The sequence below is a fragment of the Lepus europaeus genome, chromosome 16 (assembly GCF_033115175.1).
Source record: "Lepus europaeus isolate LE1 chromosome 16, mLepTim1.pri, whole genome shotgun sequence".
In the NCBI taxonomy this organism is placed as follows: domain Eukaryota; kingdom Metazoa; phylum Chordata; class Mammalia; order Lagomorpha; family Leporidae; genus Lepus; species Lepus europaeus.
The window spans coordinates 88,424,172-88,442,175 of record NC_084842.1 but is presented as its reverse complement, the minus strand read 5'-3'; the positions used below and the strand labels follow the sequence as shown (position 1 = coordinate 88,442,175).

The 18,004-nt window shown below is 64.9% G+C and overlaps 1 protein-coding gene across 2 annotated transcripts in view; it reads right to left on the bottom strand.

The window, feature by feature from the left end:
* Positions 1-17,997, bottom strand: part of SORCS2 (sortilin related VPS10 domain containing receptor 2) — a 301,213-nt gene extending 283,216 nt beyond the window's left edge. For both annotated transcript variants that reach the window (XM_062213492.1, XM_062213493.1), the window contains exon 1: positions 17,848-17,997. In XM_062213492.1, coding sequence (XP_062069476.1) covers positions 17,848-17,925 — 78 coding nt within the window. In that variant the 5' untranslated portion in view covers positions 17,926-17,997. The remainder of the gene's footprint in view (positions 1-17,847) is intronic.
* Positions 17,998-18,004: the final 7 nt, after the last annotated feature.

Below are 18,004 nucleotides of genomic sequence, written 5' to 3'. Positions count from 1 at the left end.
CACATCCACAGCACGCCCACTGCCCTCCTGCCACCGCCTCGTCACCTCCCAACACCCCCACGCCCCCCACCTCCTCCCTACATTGCTGCTTTAACGCTGAGAGTCCCTGTTTCCCGTGAGCCCAGCACTGTGTGTCCTAACAGCAAGACATGGGAGGGCGCAGTCCCTGCCCCCAGCCCCGCTGCCCGGTGTGACGGGGTCCCCTCCCCCGGAGAGAGTTGAGGGGTTGACAAGGCCCTTAGTGACAAATCCTGGCCGCCCCCAGGGGCTGCTGACGTGCGCCCGTGCTGTCCTGACCCCACTTTCCCAGGTCTCACCATCTCCCCCAAATGTCCCTGGAATTTGGGCAAACACCCTGACCTCCCTCACGGACCCCCACGTGGGGGACCGCAGCGCCCGTGTGCACACCGCCCCAGCGGGTACCACCAGCGCACCTGGGGCCCAGCGGGGACCGAGTCCTCTCCCAGGCAACCGTGAGGTCTCAGCCCCTCCCCCACCCCCACGGCAAGCTCAGCGTACCAAATCCGCAAGGTGGCAACTCTACCCTCCTACATGGCACAGACAAACCCCCCCTGCTGCCAGCTGCCGGGGGTGAGGGGCACAGGCCTGGGGGTGTCAGCAAGGACCCTGGAGCCACAGCAGCTGCCTGGACTCACTCCTCGTCCCCTCCCACCTCCCCAAGGTGATTAGCGCCTGCACCTGCTGGGCCCTGTTCCCCGCGCCAGGGATACAATGGCCGACCACCGGCCGACCACCAGCTCAACGAGGCAGGGGTCAGACCAGAGGCCTGAGCCAGATGCCAAGTCCAGTTCCTGATGGGGACAAGGGAAGCACGGGGTGGGGTGGGGACAGATGAGTGGCCAGGGCCCCAGGCACCGCTGTTTTAAATCCCACATTTAAGGTCAGGTTGAGACCAGCACCCTTCTCCCAAGGACGAGGGGAGGAAGCGAAACGGAAGGAGAGTACTTGCCTCGCCCGCACCGCAGAGTCCACGCGGGTGACGACGGCGGAGGCATCGCTGCCCCCCCCCCCGAGGGGGCGGAGACGCCTGCAGGGGTGGTGTAGGGAGAGGAGCCGAGGCAGAGTCTCCAGGCTGCCCTGCTGGGCGGAGGTGAACAGGTGGAGCCCCCGGCCAGCCCCTCCCGCCCCGCCCACGTGCGCCGCTCTGCCTCCCAGGCCCAGCTGATTCCCATCTTCCCAGGGCGGCTCCAGGGCCCTGAACCGCCCCCCCCCCAGGAATGCGGCACCCGCCCCAGAGCAGGGTCTCACCCCAGCCCACGGCGAGGCCTGAGGCTTCCAGCGCCCCTCCCTGCCCAGGGCTGCTCCACCAGCCCCAGGGAGGGAGCGCTCCAGGTGTATAAATTCACATTTGTGCTCAAAACACAAGATTCCCCGCGGGGCACAGGCGGGCCAGTGCCTGCTCCCCCCAGCTCTCGGTCCTCCTGGCAAAGATCACCTCCCATGGCGCGTCCCGTGCCGGCTCCGGAGCAGTTTGGTGCACTGATGTCTCCAAACATACAGGGTGTGTGCGAGAGGCTCCAGGACCAAGGCTCACGTAAACGGTGTCTCTGGGCTGCTCTGCAGGGCCCGGGAGAGAGCCGGTGGAGGCGGCTGCACCGCGCCCCTGACTCCCAGCCGAGCCCCACAGAGCCCCCGCGTTCACCTCTAAGCAAAGCGCTCGCTTCCACGCCCGGCTAGCAGTGAATCAGGGCGGGCGTGCGAAAGCAGGAAGAGGCCCGGAGAGGGGTGGGGTGACGGCCCTGGTACCCAGGAGAGGGGTGCCACCAGTGAGGGCCCTGGTACCCGGGAGAGGGCGCGGTGAGGGCCCTGGTACCCAGGAGAGGGGTGCCACCGGTAAGGGCCCTGGTACCTGGGAGAGGGGCGCGGTGAGGGCCCTGGTACCCGGGAGAGGGTGCGGTGAGGGCCCTGGTACCTGGGAGAGGGGCGCGGTGAGGGCCCTGGTACACGGGAGAGGGGCGCGGTGAGGGCCCTCTCTGCAGCTGTGGTTGGCCTGGCTCAGGGGAGCAAAGGAGCCCAACAGGAAGGGGTGGGGGTGGGGCATGATGGGGGCAGGTGCACGACTGGACACTGCTGGCTCTGGGTCACTCCAGTTGGGCTCACCAGCCCTGGGAGGCCCCCATCGTCGGCCCAGCCAGAGCCCGTGGAGGAAGGTGTTAGGTAGGAAGTCAGTTATGAGCTTATGTGTGTGTGACAGGCCTAAAGAGAAGACATCTATATGCATCTGCATCTCAAAGTCATCCTAACAAGGTTTCAGGGGAAGCCCAGATTTCGCATCCTGCCTGCCCTGCCCCCTTCTACCTGATAACGCCCTCACCCCCTCCTGCTTCCTGCCTGACAAATCTTCCTCAGTCTCCCAGGTGCAGCCCAGCATCTGCATCTCAAAACACCCTGCTCCCTTCCTCAGGTCTGATAACATTTGCATCCATAAAGTCCTTTGTTTCAGACCTTCCACAGGAAGAAGCTTCTTAACAGTCTTTCTTTCCAGGTGGAAGCATGTGAAGATAAAGACCTACTTCTTTAAAAACCCCCAGCCTCAACTGGAAGGCGCGCTCAGCTCTCTCCATCTTTGCTGAGCCGCCCGCCTGGCCTGGCCGGGTGTACTCTCCACTCACCCATGCAGCCCCGCTCTCCCCCAGTCTGAGGGACTGGGCACTCTCTCTCAGGCCCTGTCTGGAGAGGTGCCCATCCGTCCTTACAGATGTTCCTTCTTAATAAACCTTGCTATTTTACCTCCCACTACTCTCTGTCTCACGCCTGAATTCTTTCTTGCGCGAAGACAAGAACCCTGCAATTTCTCCGGTAACAAAGGCACAGAGGAGACAGCCACAGCATTTCTGGCAATCTGAGACTGCTTCCTGGAGGAGGAGAGGGCCAGGCTGGGGCCTGGAGGGGGAAGGATTGTTACCGGAGAAATTGCAGGGTTCTTGTCTCCACGCAAGAAAGAATTCAGGCGTGAGACAGAGAGTAGTGGGAGGTAAAACAGCAAGGTTTATTAGGTACGGACATCCGTAAGGACGGATGGGCACCTCTCCAGACAGGACCTGGGAGAGCGTGCCCAGTCGCTCAGACTGGGGGAGAGCGGGGCTGCATGGGTGAGTGCAGAGTACACCCGGCCAGGCCAGGCGGGCGGCTCAGCAAAGATGCAGAGAGCTGAGCGCGCAGTCCAGTTGAGGCTGGGGGTTTTTAAGGAGATGGGTCTTGCTTCCCCACCTCTGCTCCTCTTGGAACAAAGGGCTTTTTGGATGTAAATAGAAAAACTTCTCTTGAAGGTCTGACACAAAGGACTTTATGGATGCAAATGTTATCAGACCTGGAGGAAGGGAGCAGGGTGTTTGAGATGCAGATACTGGGCTGCACCTGGGAGATTGTGGAAGGCAGAAGGGGGCAGGGCAGGATGCGAGGGCCAGGCTGCCCCTGAAACCTTATCTGCATGACTTTGAGATGCAGATGCATATGCTGGACATAGATGTCTTCTCTTTAGGCCTGTTACACACACATAAGCTCATAACTGACTTCCTACCTAACAGGACCATTAGCTAAAGGGAGAATGAGGTGGGTGAGAAGGGGAGGTATGGGCGCGTCCTCCAGAGCAGAGCACAGCGGCGAGCTCTGGCTGTGGCCGCTGGAGAGGCCCGAGGGGTGGACAGGACCACAGTGCCCATCCTGGGTTCTGACCAGGGCAGAAATGAGGCGGGCAACTTGGCCGATGAGAAACCACGCCCCCACCATGGGGAGGCCTCAGCTGCCGGGGTGGGCAGTGGGAGCCCAGCGCCAACCCCACTGGGAGAGCTCTACAGCCGCCCCCTCTGCCACCCCCTCCCTGTGCAGGGGGAGGCGGCAGACACGGGCCCTAGCGAACCCCAGGCGGAGCAGCCCAGCACCCGGGACCCAGGTGAGCCGTGCCTGTGGGTGCGATGAGGCTCAGGCCCCACCCTCGGCAAGGGCCCTACGCGCTGTCATGGTGTAACCCAGGCCCTGAGACCCAGACACGCCCCTGGGGGGCAGTGAGCGGGCGACAGGGTGGACAGCAGCCCAGGGGCTCCCACTGCCCCACAGTGCCTGGCCTGCGCCCTCCCCACGCGTGTGCTGCCCGCTGGTACCAGGCCCCTGGACACAGCCTGCACAGCCCTGGGCCCCCGGTGCCTGCACCAATCAGACCTGCACATCCGGGTGCTGCCCACAGGGGACTAGCATCCTGGTGTCCGTGCACCTGCCCCCAAGGACGGGAATCCTTCCAGTAGCCGGGCCCCCACTGCCCCCCAGCCAAGGCCCGACGGGGAAGGTGCTAGGTGCCCGCTCACCTGAGCCCCAGGCCCTGGCCAGTTTCCACAGACCTCTTCTGTGCCCAGCTACTTTGCTGGGGGTACTGAGATGAAAACAGAAAATCAAACCCTCCATCCTTCCCTGTCCTGAGCCTCCGGGCCCCCAGCGGGGACGCGGGCGTCAGTCCTCGCCCTGCCTCACCCCTCCCTCCTCCAGCCCTCATCCTCATGGGCACCACGGCCTCCTCAGCCTGCAGCGGCCCAGGCAGCAGCGCCCAATCCCCTCCCCCGGCAGGAGGATCCAGAACAGGTTCTCCGGGCCCCGTGCTGGAGACGCGGACACCAAGAGCCTGCTGACCAGCAGCAGGGCTGCACGGGCAGCCGCACTTCCCCCGCTGTGGGGCCTCGCCCACCACCAATACCTCTTCTCTCCTTTGTCCCCACAGCCGGCCCTTTGACCCCAATGCCCACCCCACCCCAGGCCCGAGGCACTGGCCCAGATTCTGCCCGAGACCCCTCCCCGCTGCGCCGCAAGGAGAAGCCCCCGCAAGACAACAAAGCTGCCGGCTGTCCTGGTCGTCAGAGCTGACACAGCATCTGCCTCCAGAGCCCCTGCCCCCACCACGCACACACGCACACACGCTGTGCCCCCGCCCGGCTTGGCCCTCTGTCCGGGACAGAGCCCACCAGCAGAGCGCCCCCTCCCCGCCCCCGGCCCCCAGGCTGAGCAGCTCTGTTCTCTCAGGAGGGGTCCAGGCCCCTGTAGGAGCTGGAAGGAGCCACGGGGGGCACCCCACGACCTCCCGTCTGGCTGCGGCGGAAACACCGGCAACAAAAGAGCGAGCAGGTGACCCGGGCCTCCCGGAATCCACGGTGTCACTCTTCAGTGCCACGCTGCGGCAAAGCCGCCCCACGGCGCCGGAGCTTCTGAGAGGGCTCTGTGTCCAGGTCGCATACAGGGCCCGCGCCACCCAGCCAGCAGAAAGCGCACACTGAAAATGGGCTGAGGATCTGAAAACACACTCTGACGGGGCCACGAGGCCCGGGAAGGAAGGGACGAGAGACGTCACTCAGCAGGGAAGTGCGAGCAGAACCCCAGCGAGACGCCGCCCCCCAGCCCCCCAGCACGGCTGCCATCAGAGAGGCAGGAGACAGAAGGGACAGAGCCCCCCTGAGCCAGCAAGTCCGCTCAGCCGCACCCCAGAAGGAAAACAGGCCCCCAGGGCGACGCGCACGCGCACCCCACGTGCCCATCACGGGCGGACGCCCCGACAGGACAGGTCTGTCCACAGAAGGACCGGCGGACGGGGCTCGGCTCCAGGGGGCAGGGCGCGGCGGCACAAGGCCAGCACGGAGGACCTGAGAAACAGCGCCCGGGCAAAGCCCCACCGTCTACCACTCCGCTTGGGTGGCACGTCGGAACGAGGCCAGGGGTTGCCGGCGGCCGGAGGGTGGCGGGCGAGCAGGTGGCAGCCGGTGAGTAGCCAATGTTCTGTGACTTAGTGATGGCTGCACGCGACGCACACCGGCAGCCGCTCAGCCACAGCCGCGAAGGGACTGCACAGGATTCAGAGGATGCTGTGTTCTTTAATGTGGTTCATTTTATTTGGAAGGAAGGAAGGAAGGAAGGAAGGAGAGAGAGAGAGAGAGAGAGAGAGAGAGAGAGAGAGAGAGAGAGAATCTTCCACCCGCTGGCTCACTCCCCAAATGGCCACAACAGCCAGGGCTGGGCCAGGCTGAAGCCAGGAGCCGGGAGCTTCCTCCAGGTCTCCCACGAGGAAAAGGAAGGTGAGTCATTGACTTCAGCTCTCACCATGAGCTGGAAAGACAGACCGCACGACTCTCCAAACAAGCAGCAGAAACGTGGTGATAAAACTTGGCGCCCACGGGCGGGCTGGCGAGCAGAGCGAGCAGAGCGAGCGACGGGATTCTCCGAGGAGGCGGCACAAGCGTAGACCCTGGCCCCCGCTCCAGAGAGGAAACCCGAACACCCACGTCGGTGCTGCAGCGCCTGCACGCGTCTGCCAACGCCGCCGGAGCCACCGTCCTCCCGAGACCACTTCTCAGTCCTGCGGGGGGGGGGGGAGGTGGAGCCCAGGAAGAAGGAACCAGGGGGAGCCACCGCCCTCCCCAGGCCACTTCTCAGTCCTGGGGGGGGAGGTGGAGCCCAGGAAGAAGGAACCAGGGGGAGCCACCGCCCTCCCCAGGCCACTTCTCAGTCCTGGGGGGGGGGGGAGGCGGAGCCCAGGAAGAAGGAACCAGGGGGAGCCACCGCCCTCCCCAGGCCACTTCTCAGTCCTGGGGGGGGGGAGGCGGAGCCCAGGAAGAAGGAACCAGGGGGAGCCACCGCCCTCCCCAGGCCACTTCTCAGTCCTGGGGGTGGGAGAGGTGGAGCCCAGGAAGAAGGAACCAGGGGGAGCCACTGCCCTCCCCAGGCCACTTCTCAGTCCTGGGGGGAGGGGGGGGCGGAGCCCAGGAAGAAGGAACCAGGGGGAGCCACCGCCCTGCATGGTCTCACAACACCGCATCCCCACCGTGCGCCCCCTCCAGGCCACTGTGGGGAATGGCGCCCAGGCGGCGAGAGGACCAGGCCAGCCCCCCCCTGGTGCCAGGGACGCCTGCTCTCGGGTGCACCAGGAGGGCACAGCCGCCCCCGGCCAGGACACACAGTGCTGGATCTGAGTTGCTGGCACTGGGATGACCTGGTTGTGCGTGTGGGAAGGACGGGCATTCGGGGCGGTCAGCGACGGCACGGGCTGTTCTGGGCTGAACAGCGGTAACCCTCAGCACCTGGCAGGGCCCCCTGTGCGGGAACCGGGCCTGGGTGGACATCAAGTGGCTATGAAGAGACCGCCCTGGACTTCAGCGGGCCCTCGTCCAACGGGCTGGCGACCAGGAGGGGCGCACTGAGACCCAGGCTCAGGAAGGGACAGCTCTCCCCATGCCCCCAGGCCCTGTCTGCCTCCAAATGCCCCCCCCAGGAGGACCCCCCCCCCCAAAGACCTCGGCCTGCACAGGACATGGCGGGCTAGGACCTCAGCGTGTGAAGGGGCGGGGCACAGCTCACCCAAGCCGCCAGCTCCGGGTGCAGAGCTGGGGTGGCTTCGCCTCGGCTGCGGGTGGGCCCCACAGCTCCCGCCCGCCCGTCGGCTGTTCTCACAAGTTAACCCGGCTGTGCCGGGGCTCACGCAGGCTGCCCCTGCTCCCGTTCCTGCTTCCTGTCGCACTTCTGCCAACCCTTGCCAGGCTTTTTGTTCGGATGATTAATTTTTGCAGGGGCACGACCCTCACCACCGCCCAGCTCAGAGCGCCCCCGTCGTCTGACAGCTCTACCCACGCTGCACACAGCGCCCCAGCCCCCGGCAGCTGCCGCTCTGCTCTCTGCCTCCAGCACCCGTCCTCCCCCGGAAGGCTGGACGCTAGCCCGCCCCGTGGGTGGCCCATCGGCTGTCCTGTTACGCTGTGACCAGGGCGGTCACCCACCTGTTGGATCTCTGCTTTCAAATGCTGGGGCTTACAGAGGGGAAGCGCTCTCCAGCACTGACAGTGGGGTGTGCAGCTGGCCCGGGGTCAGGCCACAGAGGCACCCCCTGGAGGAGGGCCTGGGTTTCCCGGCTCTGGCTCCTGACTCCAGCTTCCGCTAGTGTGCACGCGGGGACACAGCGGTGACGGCTCAAGTACATCCACGTGGGGTGGAGTTCCTGGCTCCCAGCCCAGCCCCGCCCAGCCCAGCCCGACATTCTCTGGGCACCTGGGGAGTGGTCCAGCAGGTGCGAGCCCCTGTGTCTCTCTCCTTGTCTCTCCACCTCGCAGGTATATTTTGTACAAAGTCCTTTAGTTACGTGTACTTGGATCCCATCTGAGCCAGCAGAAAGCTAACGGTTCCTCCCTGACTTCTAACTGGAGACTCGGAGAGACTCAGCTGTTCCCAGGAGGGGGGCGCAGGGCGGCCGTCCCCCCACTTCAGGGCAGAGGGCGACGACGGCAGCCAGACGGTGCCCAGCCGGGTGGACGTGAGGACTCCCCCCGGAGGTCACAAATCTCAGGGTGACGGCCACTCCGGGAGGGGCTCAGCCTCCTGAACACGGCCCGGCCCGGGGGGGGCGGGGGGAGCTCAGCAGGACGGCAGCGGGGGTGAGAAATGGGCAGCAGACCCCAGGGAGTCAGACGCTGATGGGATCCGCGGAGCAAACCAAGACCAGGTCTGAGGGGCCCAGGGCCAGGACACACAGCCAGAGACACGGAGACACACATACATAGACAGAGACACACACACGTACAGACACACACACATGTACACAGATACCCAGACACACACACATGTACACAGATACCCAGACATACACACACATGTACACACACATGTACACAGATACCCAGACATACACACACACACGTACACAGATACCCAGACATACACACACGTACAGACACACACACATGTACACACAGATACCCATACACACACATACACACACATGTACAGATACCCAGACATACACACACATACAGACACACACACGTACACAGATACCCAGACATACACACACACAAAGGCACACATACACACACATATACAGAGACACACACACATACAGACACACACATGTACACAGATACCCAGACATACACACACACGTACACACACATGTACACAGATACCCAGACATACACACACACATGTACACACAGATACCCAGACATACACACACACATACAGACACACACACGTACACAGATACCCAGACATACACACACATGTACGCAGATACCCAGACATACACACACACACGTACACACACATGTACACAGATACCCAGACATACACACACACACATACACGTACAGACACACACACATGTACACAGATACCCAGACATACACACACACGTACAGACACACACACATGTACACACAGATACCCAGACATACACACACACATACAGACACACACACATGTACACAGATACCCAGACATACACACACACATACAGACACACACATGTACACAGATACCCAGACATACACACACACATGTACACACAGATACCCAGACATACACACACACATACAGACACACACACGTACACAGATACCCAGACATACACACATGTACACACACATGTACACAGATACCCAGACATACACACACATACAGACACACACACATGTACACACAGATACCCAGACATACACACACGTACACACACATGTACAGATATCCAGACATACACACACACACATGTACACAGATACCCAGACATACACACACACGTACAGACACACACACATGTACACAGATACCCAGACATACACACACACATGTACACAGATACCCAGACATACACACACACACATACACAGATACCCAGACATACACACACATACAGACACACACACATGTACACACAGATACCCAGACATACACACACATACACACACACATGTACAGATACCCAGACATACACACACATACAGACACACACACGTTCACAGATACCCAGACATACACACACATACAGACACACACGTACACAGATACCCAGACATACACACACACAAAGGCACACACATATATACAGAGACACACACACGGGCAGAGCCCGCCCTCGGCACTGTCGCCTTGCTGTGCACCGGCTCAGCCTTCGCAGTGGCTCTGTTGTACCTGAGCGAGTGCAAACAAAGGAGCTCCACACACTGATCCTTTGTTGCCGGCGGTGGAGAGTGGGCTCATGCCCCAAAGAACTCTCCACCCTGAAGCCCAAAGCAACAGGGTTTATAAAGGCAAAAAAACACGAAATCCGGAGGGGAATTCATGGTTGCTAGGAACGGGGGGGATACATGGTTACCGAGGTCAAGCTGACCCAAAACCTATGCGAAACTAGTATCAATCGTAATCTTGACAATACCAGTTACAATCTTAACAATTCCAATGATAATCCTGACATTAATCAGGTGTTGGTTTTAACCATATGTAGGACATAGACAAATCACATGTTTATCATTAACCCAGGTGCAGCCTATCCACTTCCAAGCTTGAGCGATCGTGCTGGGGGTTTCTGTGCTCTGCCAAGTGTGATGTAGTGGACTGCTATTGGTCAACTGTTTTAGATCACAGTTTCAGACCAGAGTCTCGCGGTGGGGGGGGCACCTTCCCAGAATGGAGTCTCAGGTTCTCCAAAACGGAGTCCCTACTGTCGAGGTGTCACTTCAGCTCCACGGCCGTCTGTTCTCTGTGTCCTCAGTTACCGCCTCGGACGCCAGGTATGTACAGAACACGCCCAACCTCTGCCCAGGCATCACCACACAGATACACACACATTACATCACCAACAGGGTGTGGGGTTGCTGTAAGCCCCTGACAGCCCAACATACACCAGGAAGCTCATCTTACAAGGGAAAACGGTCTTTTAGATCAATGAGTCCAGGGCCGGCGCCGTGGTGCAGTGGGTAAAGCCGCCTCCTGCAGCGCCGCCATCCCGTGTGGGCACGGGTTCAAGTCCCGGCTACTCCACTTCTGATCCCGCTCTCTGCCGTGGCCTGGGGAAGCAGTAGAAGATGGCCCAAGTCCTTGGGCCCCTGCACCCACGTGGGAGACCTGGAGGAAGCTCCGGGCTAAGATTGGCCCAGGTCTGGCCGGTGCAGCCATTTGGGGAGTGAACCAGCGGATGGAAGACCTTTCTTTCCCTCTCTGTCTGTCACTCCTCCTCTCACATAAATCAGTCTTTTAAAAAATGAGTCTGTGTGAACCGAATATTCAAGTGGAATGGCTGATCCTGACCCCTACCTCACGCTGTACACACCAAAGGCCTTTCTTCAAGGACTGCAGATCCACGTGGATGGTGAGGGGTAATCGAGCGTGCAGAGGAAACACAGGGCAGCCTGCGGCCTTGACCGAGACGTGCTCAGACGTGCTAACCGCAGCACCGCACGGACGACGGGCCTGCCCTGCAGGACGGACTGCTGCTCAGAGTGTGTAAAGGGGACCCTGAGTGGCCTGGGAAGGGTCGCAGCCTGGACACGACAGAGCGGCTGTCCACTCTGCGGTGTGACCCAAAGCGCTGGGAGCCTGCAGCACGCAACACCCAAAGCCGGCCGTCGGGGACCCCGACCACGGCTCCAGGCCAACACTAGGCAGGGCCAGCGCGGTGAGGCAGGGAAATGGAAAGCAAAGAACGTAACGGGAGACACGGAGAAGTCACAGCTGACTACCCAGGTACCGCGGAAAACGAGCGAGTCTGCGGAGTTGGGGGGGAGGGATGACAAGCCGGTGACCACCAGGGGGCAGCAACACACGAGGGGCTCTACAGGGCTGTTTGCAGGGACCGCTGGCAAGACTTTCCTCTGTGCACAGCCAGGGAGGAGGGGGCAGGGGGACACCCGCGGCCAGGTGAGCCTCTGTGCACGGCCAGGGAGGAGGGGGCAGGGGGCCACCCGCGGCCAGGTGAGCCTCTGTGCACAGCCAGGGAGGAGGGGGCGGGGGGACACCCGCGGCCAGGTGAGCCTCTGTGCACGGCCAGGGAGGAGGGGGCGGGGGGACACCCGCGGCCAGGTGAGCCTCTGTGCACGGCCAGGGAGAAGGGGCCAGGTGAGCCTCTGTGCACGGCCAGGGAGGAGGGGGCAGGGGGCCACCCGCGGCCAGGTGAGCCTCTGTGCACAGCCAGGGAGGAGGGGGCGGGGGGACACCCGCGGCCAGGTGAGCCTCTGTGCACGGCCAGGGAGGAGGGGGCGGGGGGACACCCGCGGCCAGGTGAGCCTCTGTGCACGGCCAGGGAGAAGGGGCCAGGTGAGCCTCTGTACACGGCCAGGGAGGAGGGGGCAGGGGGACACCCGCGGCCAGGTGAGCCTCTGTGCACGGCCAGGGAGAAGGGGCCAGGTGAGCCTCTGTGCACGGCCAGGGAGGAGGGGGCAGGGGGCCACCCGCGGCCAGGTGAGCCTCTGTGCACAGCCAGGGAGGAGGGGGCGGGGGGCCACCCGCGGCCAGGTGAGCCTCTGTGCACGGCCAGGGAGGAGGGGGCAGGGGGCCACCCGCGGCCAGGTGAGCCTCTGTGCACGGCCAGGGAGGAAGGGACGGGGGGACACCCGCGGCCAGGTGAGCCTCTGTGCACGGCCAGGGAGGAGGGGGCGGGGGGACACCCGCGGCCAGGTGAGCCTCTGTGCACGGCCAGGGAGGAGGGGGCGGGGGGACACCCGCGGCCAGGTGAGCCTCTGTGCACAGCCAGGGAGGAGGGGGCGGGGGGACACCCGCGGCCAGGTGAGCCTCTGTGCACGGCCAGGGAGGAGGGGGCAGGGGGACACCCGCGGCCAGGTGAGCCTCTGTGCACGGCCAGGGAGGAGGGGGCAGGGGGCCACCCGCGGCCAGGTGAGCCTCTGTGCACGGCCAGGGAGGAGGGGGCAGGGGGACACCCGCGGCCAGGTGAGCCTCCGTGCACGGCCAGGGAGGAGGGGGCAGGGGGCCACCCGCGGCCAGGTGAGCCTCTGTGCACGGCCAGGGAGGAGGGGGCAGGGGGCCACCCGCGGCCAGGTGAGCCTCTGTGCACGGCCAGGGAGGAGGGGGCAGGGGGACACCCGCGGCCAGGTGAGCCTCTGTGCACGGCCAGGGAGGAGGGGGCGGGGGGACACCCGCGGCCAGGTGAGCCTCTGTGCACGGCCAGGGAGAAGGGGCCAGGTGAGCCTCTGTGCACGGCCAGGGAGAAGGGGCCAGGTGAGCCTCTGTGCACGGCCAGGGAGAAGGGGCCAGGTGAGCCTCTGTGCACGGCCAGGGAGGAGGGGGCGGGGGGACACCCGCGGCCAGGTGAGCCTCTGTGCACGGCCAGGGAGGAGGGGCCAGGTGAGCCTCTGTGCACGGCCAGGGAGGAGGGGGCAGGGGGCCACCCGCGGCCAGGTAGGCTCTGGGACACAGAGATCCACAGGATGGCAGCCGTTCGAGGCGTTCAAAGTCGCAGGCTTGTCGGTGGCAAATGCAGGGCAGGCACAGGTGGGGACAGTGGGGTAGGGGAGGCAGCTGCACAAAGCAGGGGGGCTCCAAATGGCTGAAAGTGTGCACCAGGGTGTGAAAGCTCTGAGCCCGCCCCCTGTGGTGCAGAGGTAAACACAGACACAGCCCCTGGGGTGTGAGAGCTCTGAGCCCCGCCCCCTGTGGTGCAGGGGTAAACACAGACACAGCCCCTGGGGTGTGAGAGCTCTGAGCCCCGCCCCCTGTGGTGCAGAGGTAAACACAGACACAGCCCCTGGGGTGTGAGAGCTCTGAGCCCGCCCCCTGCTGTGCAGAGGTGAACAGGGACACAGCCCCTGGGGTGTGAGAGCTCTGAGCCCCACCCCCTGTGGTGCTGAGGTGAACACAGACACAGCCCCTGGGGTGTGAGAGCTCTGAGCCCCGCCCCCTGCTGTGCAGAGGTAAACACAGACACAGCCCCTGGGGTGTGAGAGCTCTGAGCCCCGCCCCCTGCTGTGCAGAGGTAAACACGGACACAGCCCCTGGGGTGTGAGAGCTCTGAGCCCCGCCTCCCTGTGGTGCACAGGTAAACACGGACACAGCCCCTGGGGTGTGAGAGCTCTGAGCCCCACCCCCTGTGGTGCACAGGTAAACACGGACACAGCCCCTGGGGTGTGAAGGCTCTGAGCCCCGCCCCCTGTGGTGCAGAGGTAAACACGGACACAGCCCCTGGGGTGTGAAGGCTCTGAGCCCGCCCCCTGTGGTGCAGGGGTAGACAGCAGAGGCCCATCGACCAGGCCCTCCCCACTCCCCCGTGACCCACGTCCGCCACAGGTTCCTGGCAGCACCGTGGATGACGGCAGCCTGGACTCAGCGAGAACGGCGCCAAGGACCCCAAGGCCCACCCACGGACCCCAGGGCACCCAAGCCGGAGGAGGAACTGCTTCTGGTAGAGGCTGCCCCGTCAGCCCAGGCACTTGTCCGGCTGCAGTCAGAACCCCAGGAGACGCTGGTAGCGCTGAGTGGACGCCGACGCGCACACTGGAGACGCAGAGGAAGCGTAACCGGAATCTGGTTTCCGTGGAAAAGACCCTAACCATGGGCGTGGCTGACTCTGGACCGCGGGGTAGGACATGTCGCCTTTATAAATCGAGGCGCACACACGCCTGTGCACCTAGGTGCCCAGCGGCCCACCTGGCAGGTCCCGCGTGGCCTGAGCCCCGGCTAACACTGCCGGCAGCGGGCACTCCCCATCCTGCGTGGGTTGGGTTTCCACCAGGTGGTGGTTATCTAGTACTTCTATAACGAAAATCGTTCTTAAAAAATAAACAACACAGGATTTCCACCGACCCTGAACGTGGCCGTAGGCCAGGCAGTGGGGTCAGATGGACGCCCCTCCCCCCGCCCCACCTGACCGGGGAGCTGCTGCCGGGCTGGCCTGGGGCCCACCACGCTAAGCCAGCTCGGAGCCCCTCGCATTGCAAAGCGGCTGCAGCTGCAGCCCTGGCCACAGTGGGAGCAGCCACAGGGCGTCATGGGGGTGTTCACACCTGCGCCCTCCTGTGACAGGCGCAGGTCCTAAAGGGACTCTGAGCCAGGGGTGGGGGCAGCGGCTCAGGGCAGCCCGACGCTGCCGCACCAACCGAGCCTCCCCGGCCACACGGCCCAGTGCAAGAGATGGGGCTGTGCCCCTCCACGGCCGCCCTCCTGCCAGCCGGGGTCACGCAGCCACAACGTATTCCAGTGAGGACCACCAGCTGCTAGAGACAGAAGACCCACTCAAGGCCAGGCAGCCCAGCGGCTCAACTCTATTGGTTCCCAGCCTGGGATGGACCCCAGGGCGTCACAGCAGTGAAGAGAGGCTGCTGGACCCGGTGCTCGGGCAGGGGAGCCAGACCCCGGAGCCCTGCCCCAGGCCTCCCGGGGAAGGGGGCAGGAACACAGGGCCGCAGGTACGCATCCGTGGAAGGCTCAGGGTAGAACAGGTGCTGGTGTCCCCAGTGTCCCCTGCCCTGTCCATCGGTGGCCGCCGCAGCCCGTGTCCCAAGCACAGCTCCTGAGGGTGCCCCGTGGAGGGTTGTCGCTGACCTCAGGGCAGGCGGGGCAGAGCCAGCCGCTCCCACAGTACCTCGGCCAACCCCAGGAGGCTGGAACCAGCGCGGTGGTAGGGAACCATCTCCCAGTCCCTGGGGATCAGAACTCCGTCCCCACCCACCCCTGCAGCCACAGGGGCGGGCAGTGCCACCCATCATGAGCCCCTTGCCCCTGCGCACTCCCACCCGCGCCACCACGCAGGGAGCCGGTCCTTCCCCCAGGTCTGAGCCCTTCCGGTGCGGCTTCCCTCCCAGGAGCACCCGGCTGTGCAGAGGCCGGGGAGCCCGGTGGCCCGAGAAGCCCAGTTCTCGGGCCGGTCCTGGTGACGAGGGAGGGAACCGGGGGCTATGACAGACCCACCCTGCGCACCACAGCGCAGAACAAAACACGGCGGGATGTGAGAGGCACGCCAGCGATGCACGAGTCCCGGCGGTAGCCAGGCTGCACGCGCCCGCAGATTCTCAGGGGAACCTGCTCCAGGCTCGTGCGTGTGGGTGCAGGGGGCAGCTCCTGCACCCATGGGTCACGGCTCCCACACGGCCCTGTCCATCTGCAGGCCGGCAACGCCTTTCTCGTGAATTCTGGTGCCAACGGGAGGACGCTGCCTGCTTTCCTAGGACTCCCCCCACCCCCCCGGGAAATCCCCACGGCTCTGGCTCCCCCGGCTTGGAACTTTGACACCACGTGCGAAGTCCCGCAGGGCGGCTCCCACTTCAGCAGCTGGCTGAGTAACTGGACGTAAGAGCCCTGCGGGGGCTGGCGCTGTGGCACAGCGGGTAAAGCCGCCACCTGCAGTGCCAGCATCCCATATGGGCGCCGGTTCGAGACCAGCTGCTCCACTTCCGATCCAGCTCTCTGCTGTGGCCTGGGGAAGCAGTGGAAGATGGCCCAAGTGCTTGGCCCCTGCACCCACATTGGAAGACCCGGAAGAAGCTCCTGGCTTCAGATCGGCGCAGCTCTGGCCGTTGTAGCCAACTGAGGAGTGAACCAGCGGATGGAAGACCTCTCTCACACACGGGCTGTGTCCTCCTCGGGCCGTGTCCCAGGCGGGCAGCTTCACTCCGGGCGAGGGCTTGCCCGGGGGTGAGCACAGACTTGGGGGAACTTGGGACCTGGGAAGGCAGGTTCCCGGTGTGGCCACAAGGTGGCAGCACAGGCAGGCTGCAGACGGGGCCTGACCACCCGCAGCCCCCTCCCCGCCCGGCTCCCCAGGCTGCAGACGGGGCCCGGACCAGCTGTGCAGTCTCCTCCCCGCCCGGCTCCCCAGGCTGCAGACGGGGCCAGGACCAGCTGTGCAGTCTCCTCCCCGCCCGGCTCCCCAGGCTGCAGACGGGGCCAGGACCAGCTGTGCAGCCCCCTCCCCGCCCGGCTCCCCAGGCTGCAGACGGGGCCAGGACCAGCTGTGCAGCCCCCTCCCCGCCCGGCTCCCCCGGCTGCAGACGGGGCCAGGACCAGCTGTGCAGCCCCCTCCCCGCCCGGCTCCCCAGGCTGCAGACGGGGCCAGGACCAGCTGTGCAGTCTCCTCCCCGCCCGGCTCCCCAGGCTGCAGACGGGGCCAGGACCAGCTGTGCAGCCCCCTCCCCGCCCGGCTCCCCACCACCAGTGCAGCCCCCTCCCCGCCCGGCTCCCCAGGCTGCAGACGGGGCCCGGACCAGCTGTGCAGCCCCCTCCCCGCCCGGCTCCCCCGGCTGCAGACGGGGCCAGGACCAGCTGTGCAGCCCCCTCCCCGCCCAGCTCCTCACCACCAGTGCAGCCCCCTCCCTGCCCGGCTCCCCAGGCTGCAGACGGGGCCCGGACCAGCTGTGCAGCCCCCCCCCCCGCCCGGCTCCCTGCCCAGACCACCTGTGCAGCCCCCTCCCCGCTCGGGAGGCCCTCCCGACGCGCGCGTCTCAGGCCGCACAGGTACGGCCGTGTCACAGGGAGCGATCCCGGTTGAGCGCCATCGGTGACTCGGCCACGGCCGGGGGGACGCGGGACACAGCGCAGGGAGCCCCCAGTGCCACGGACTCGACACCCACGGCCGGGTCGGCCCGCGTTCAGCCGGGCCCCGGCGCTCCCCACCCCACCAGGGCTCACAGCCCGGCCAGGCTGGCGTCGGAGCGAGCGGCTCCCGGGGAGCCAGGCCGAGGACGGGCCCGGCGCGCCGCCCGCGTCCCCGGCTTCCCGGAGCGGCCGCCGGGGCGGGAGCGGGGTGCACGGCCGGCCCACAGGACGGACGCGCCCTGAGGCACCTGGCGGGTCCTCCTCACGCCATTCTCTCGGCCGGAGCCCCGAGCGCCCGTGTGCGGGAGCGCACGGCAGCGCCAGCCCCATGCACGTGCGGGGTCCGGGCCGGCGGCGGGACCGCACCACAGCCAGGCTGCGCCGCACGCCCCTTCCGGGGCTCGCCCCGCCCCTTCCGGCACCCGCCCCGCCGCTTCCGGCGCCCCCGCCCCGCCCCGCCCCCGCGCCCTCCCTCCCCATTGGTTCTCCCCTGCCCTCGCCCCGCCCACGGAGCGGCTCCGCCCCTGGTTCCTTTACCTTTCACCTCCTCACCTTCTGAGGGCTCCTGAAGGCTTCAGATCCCGCCCACCAAGGAAGAGAACCTTGCGCTCCGCCGTGCGCCGCAATCATTGGTTATTGTTGCCTGTCCATCACAGATAAACGGCGTCGGATTGGTTGACGGGCAGCAGCGGGGCGGGGAAGTCGGCAC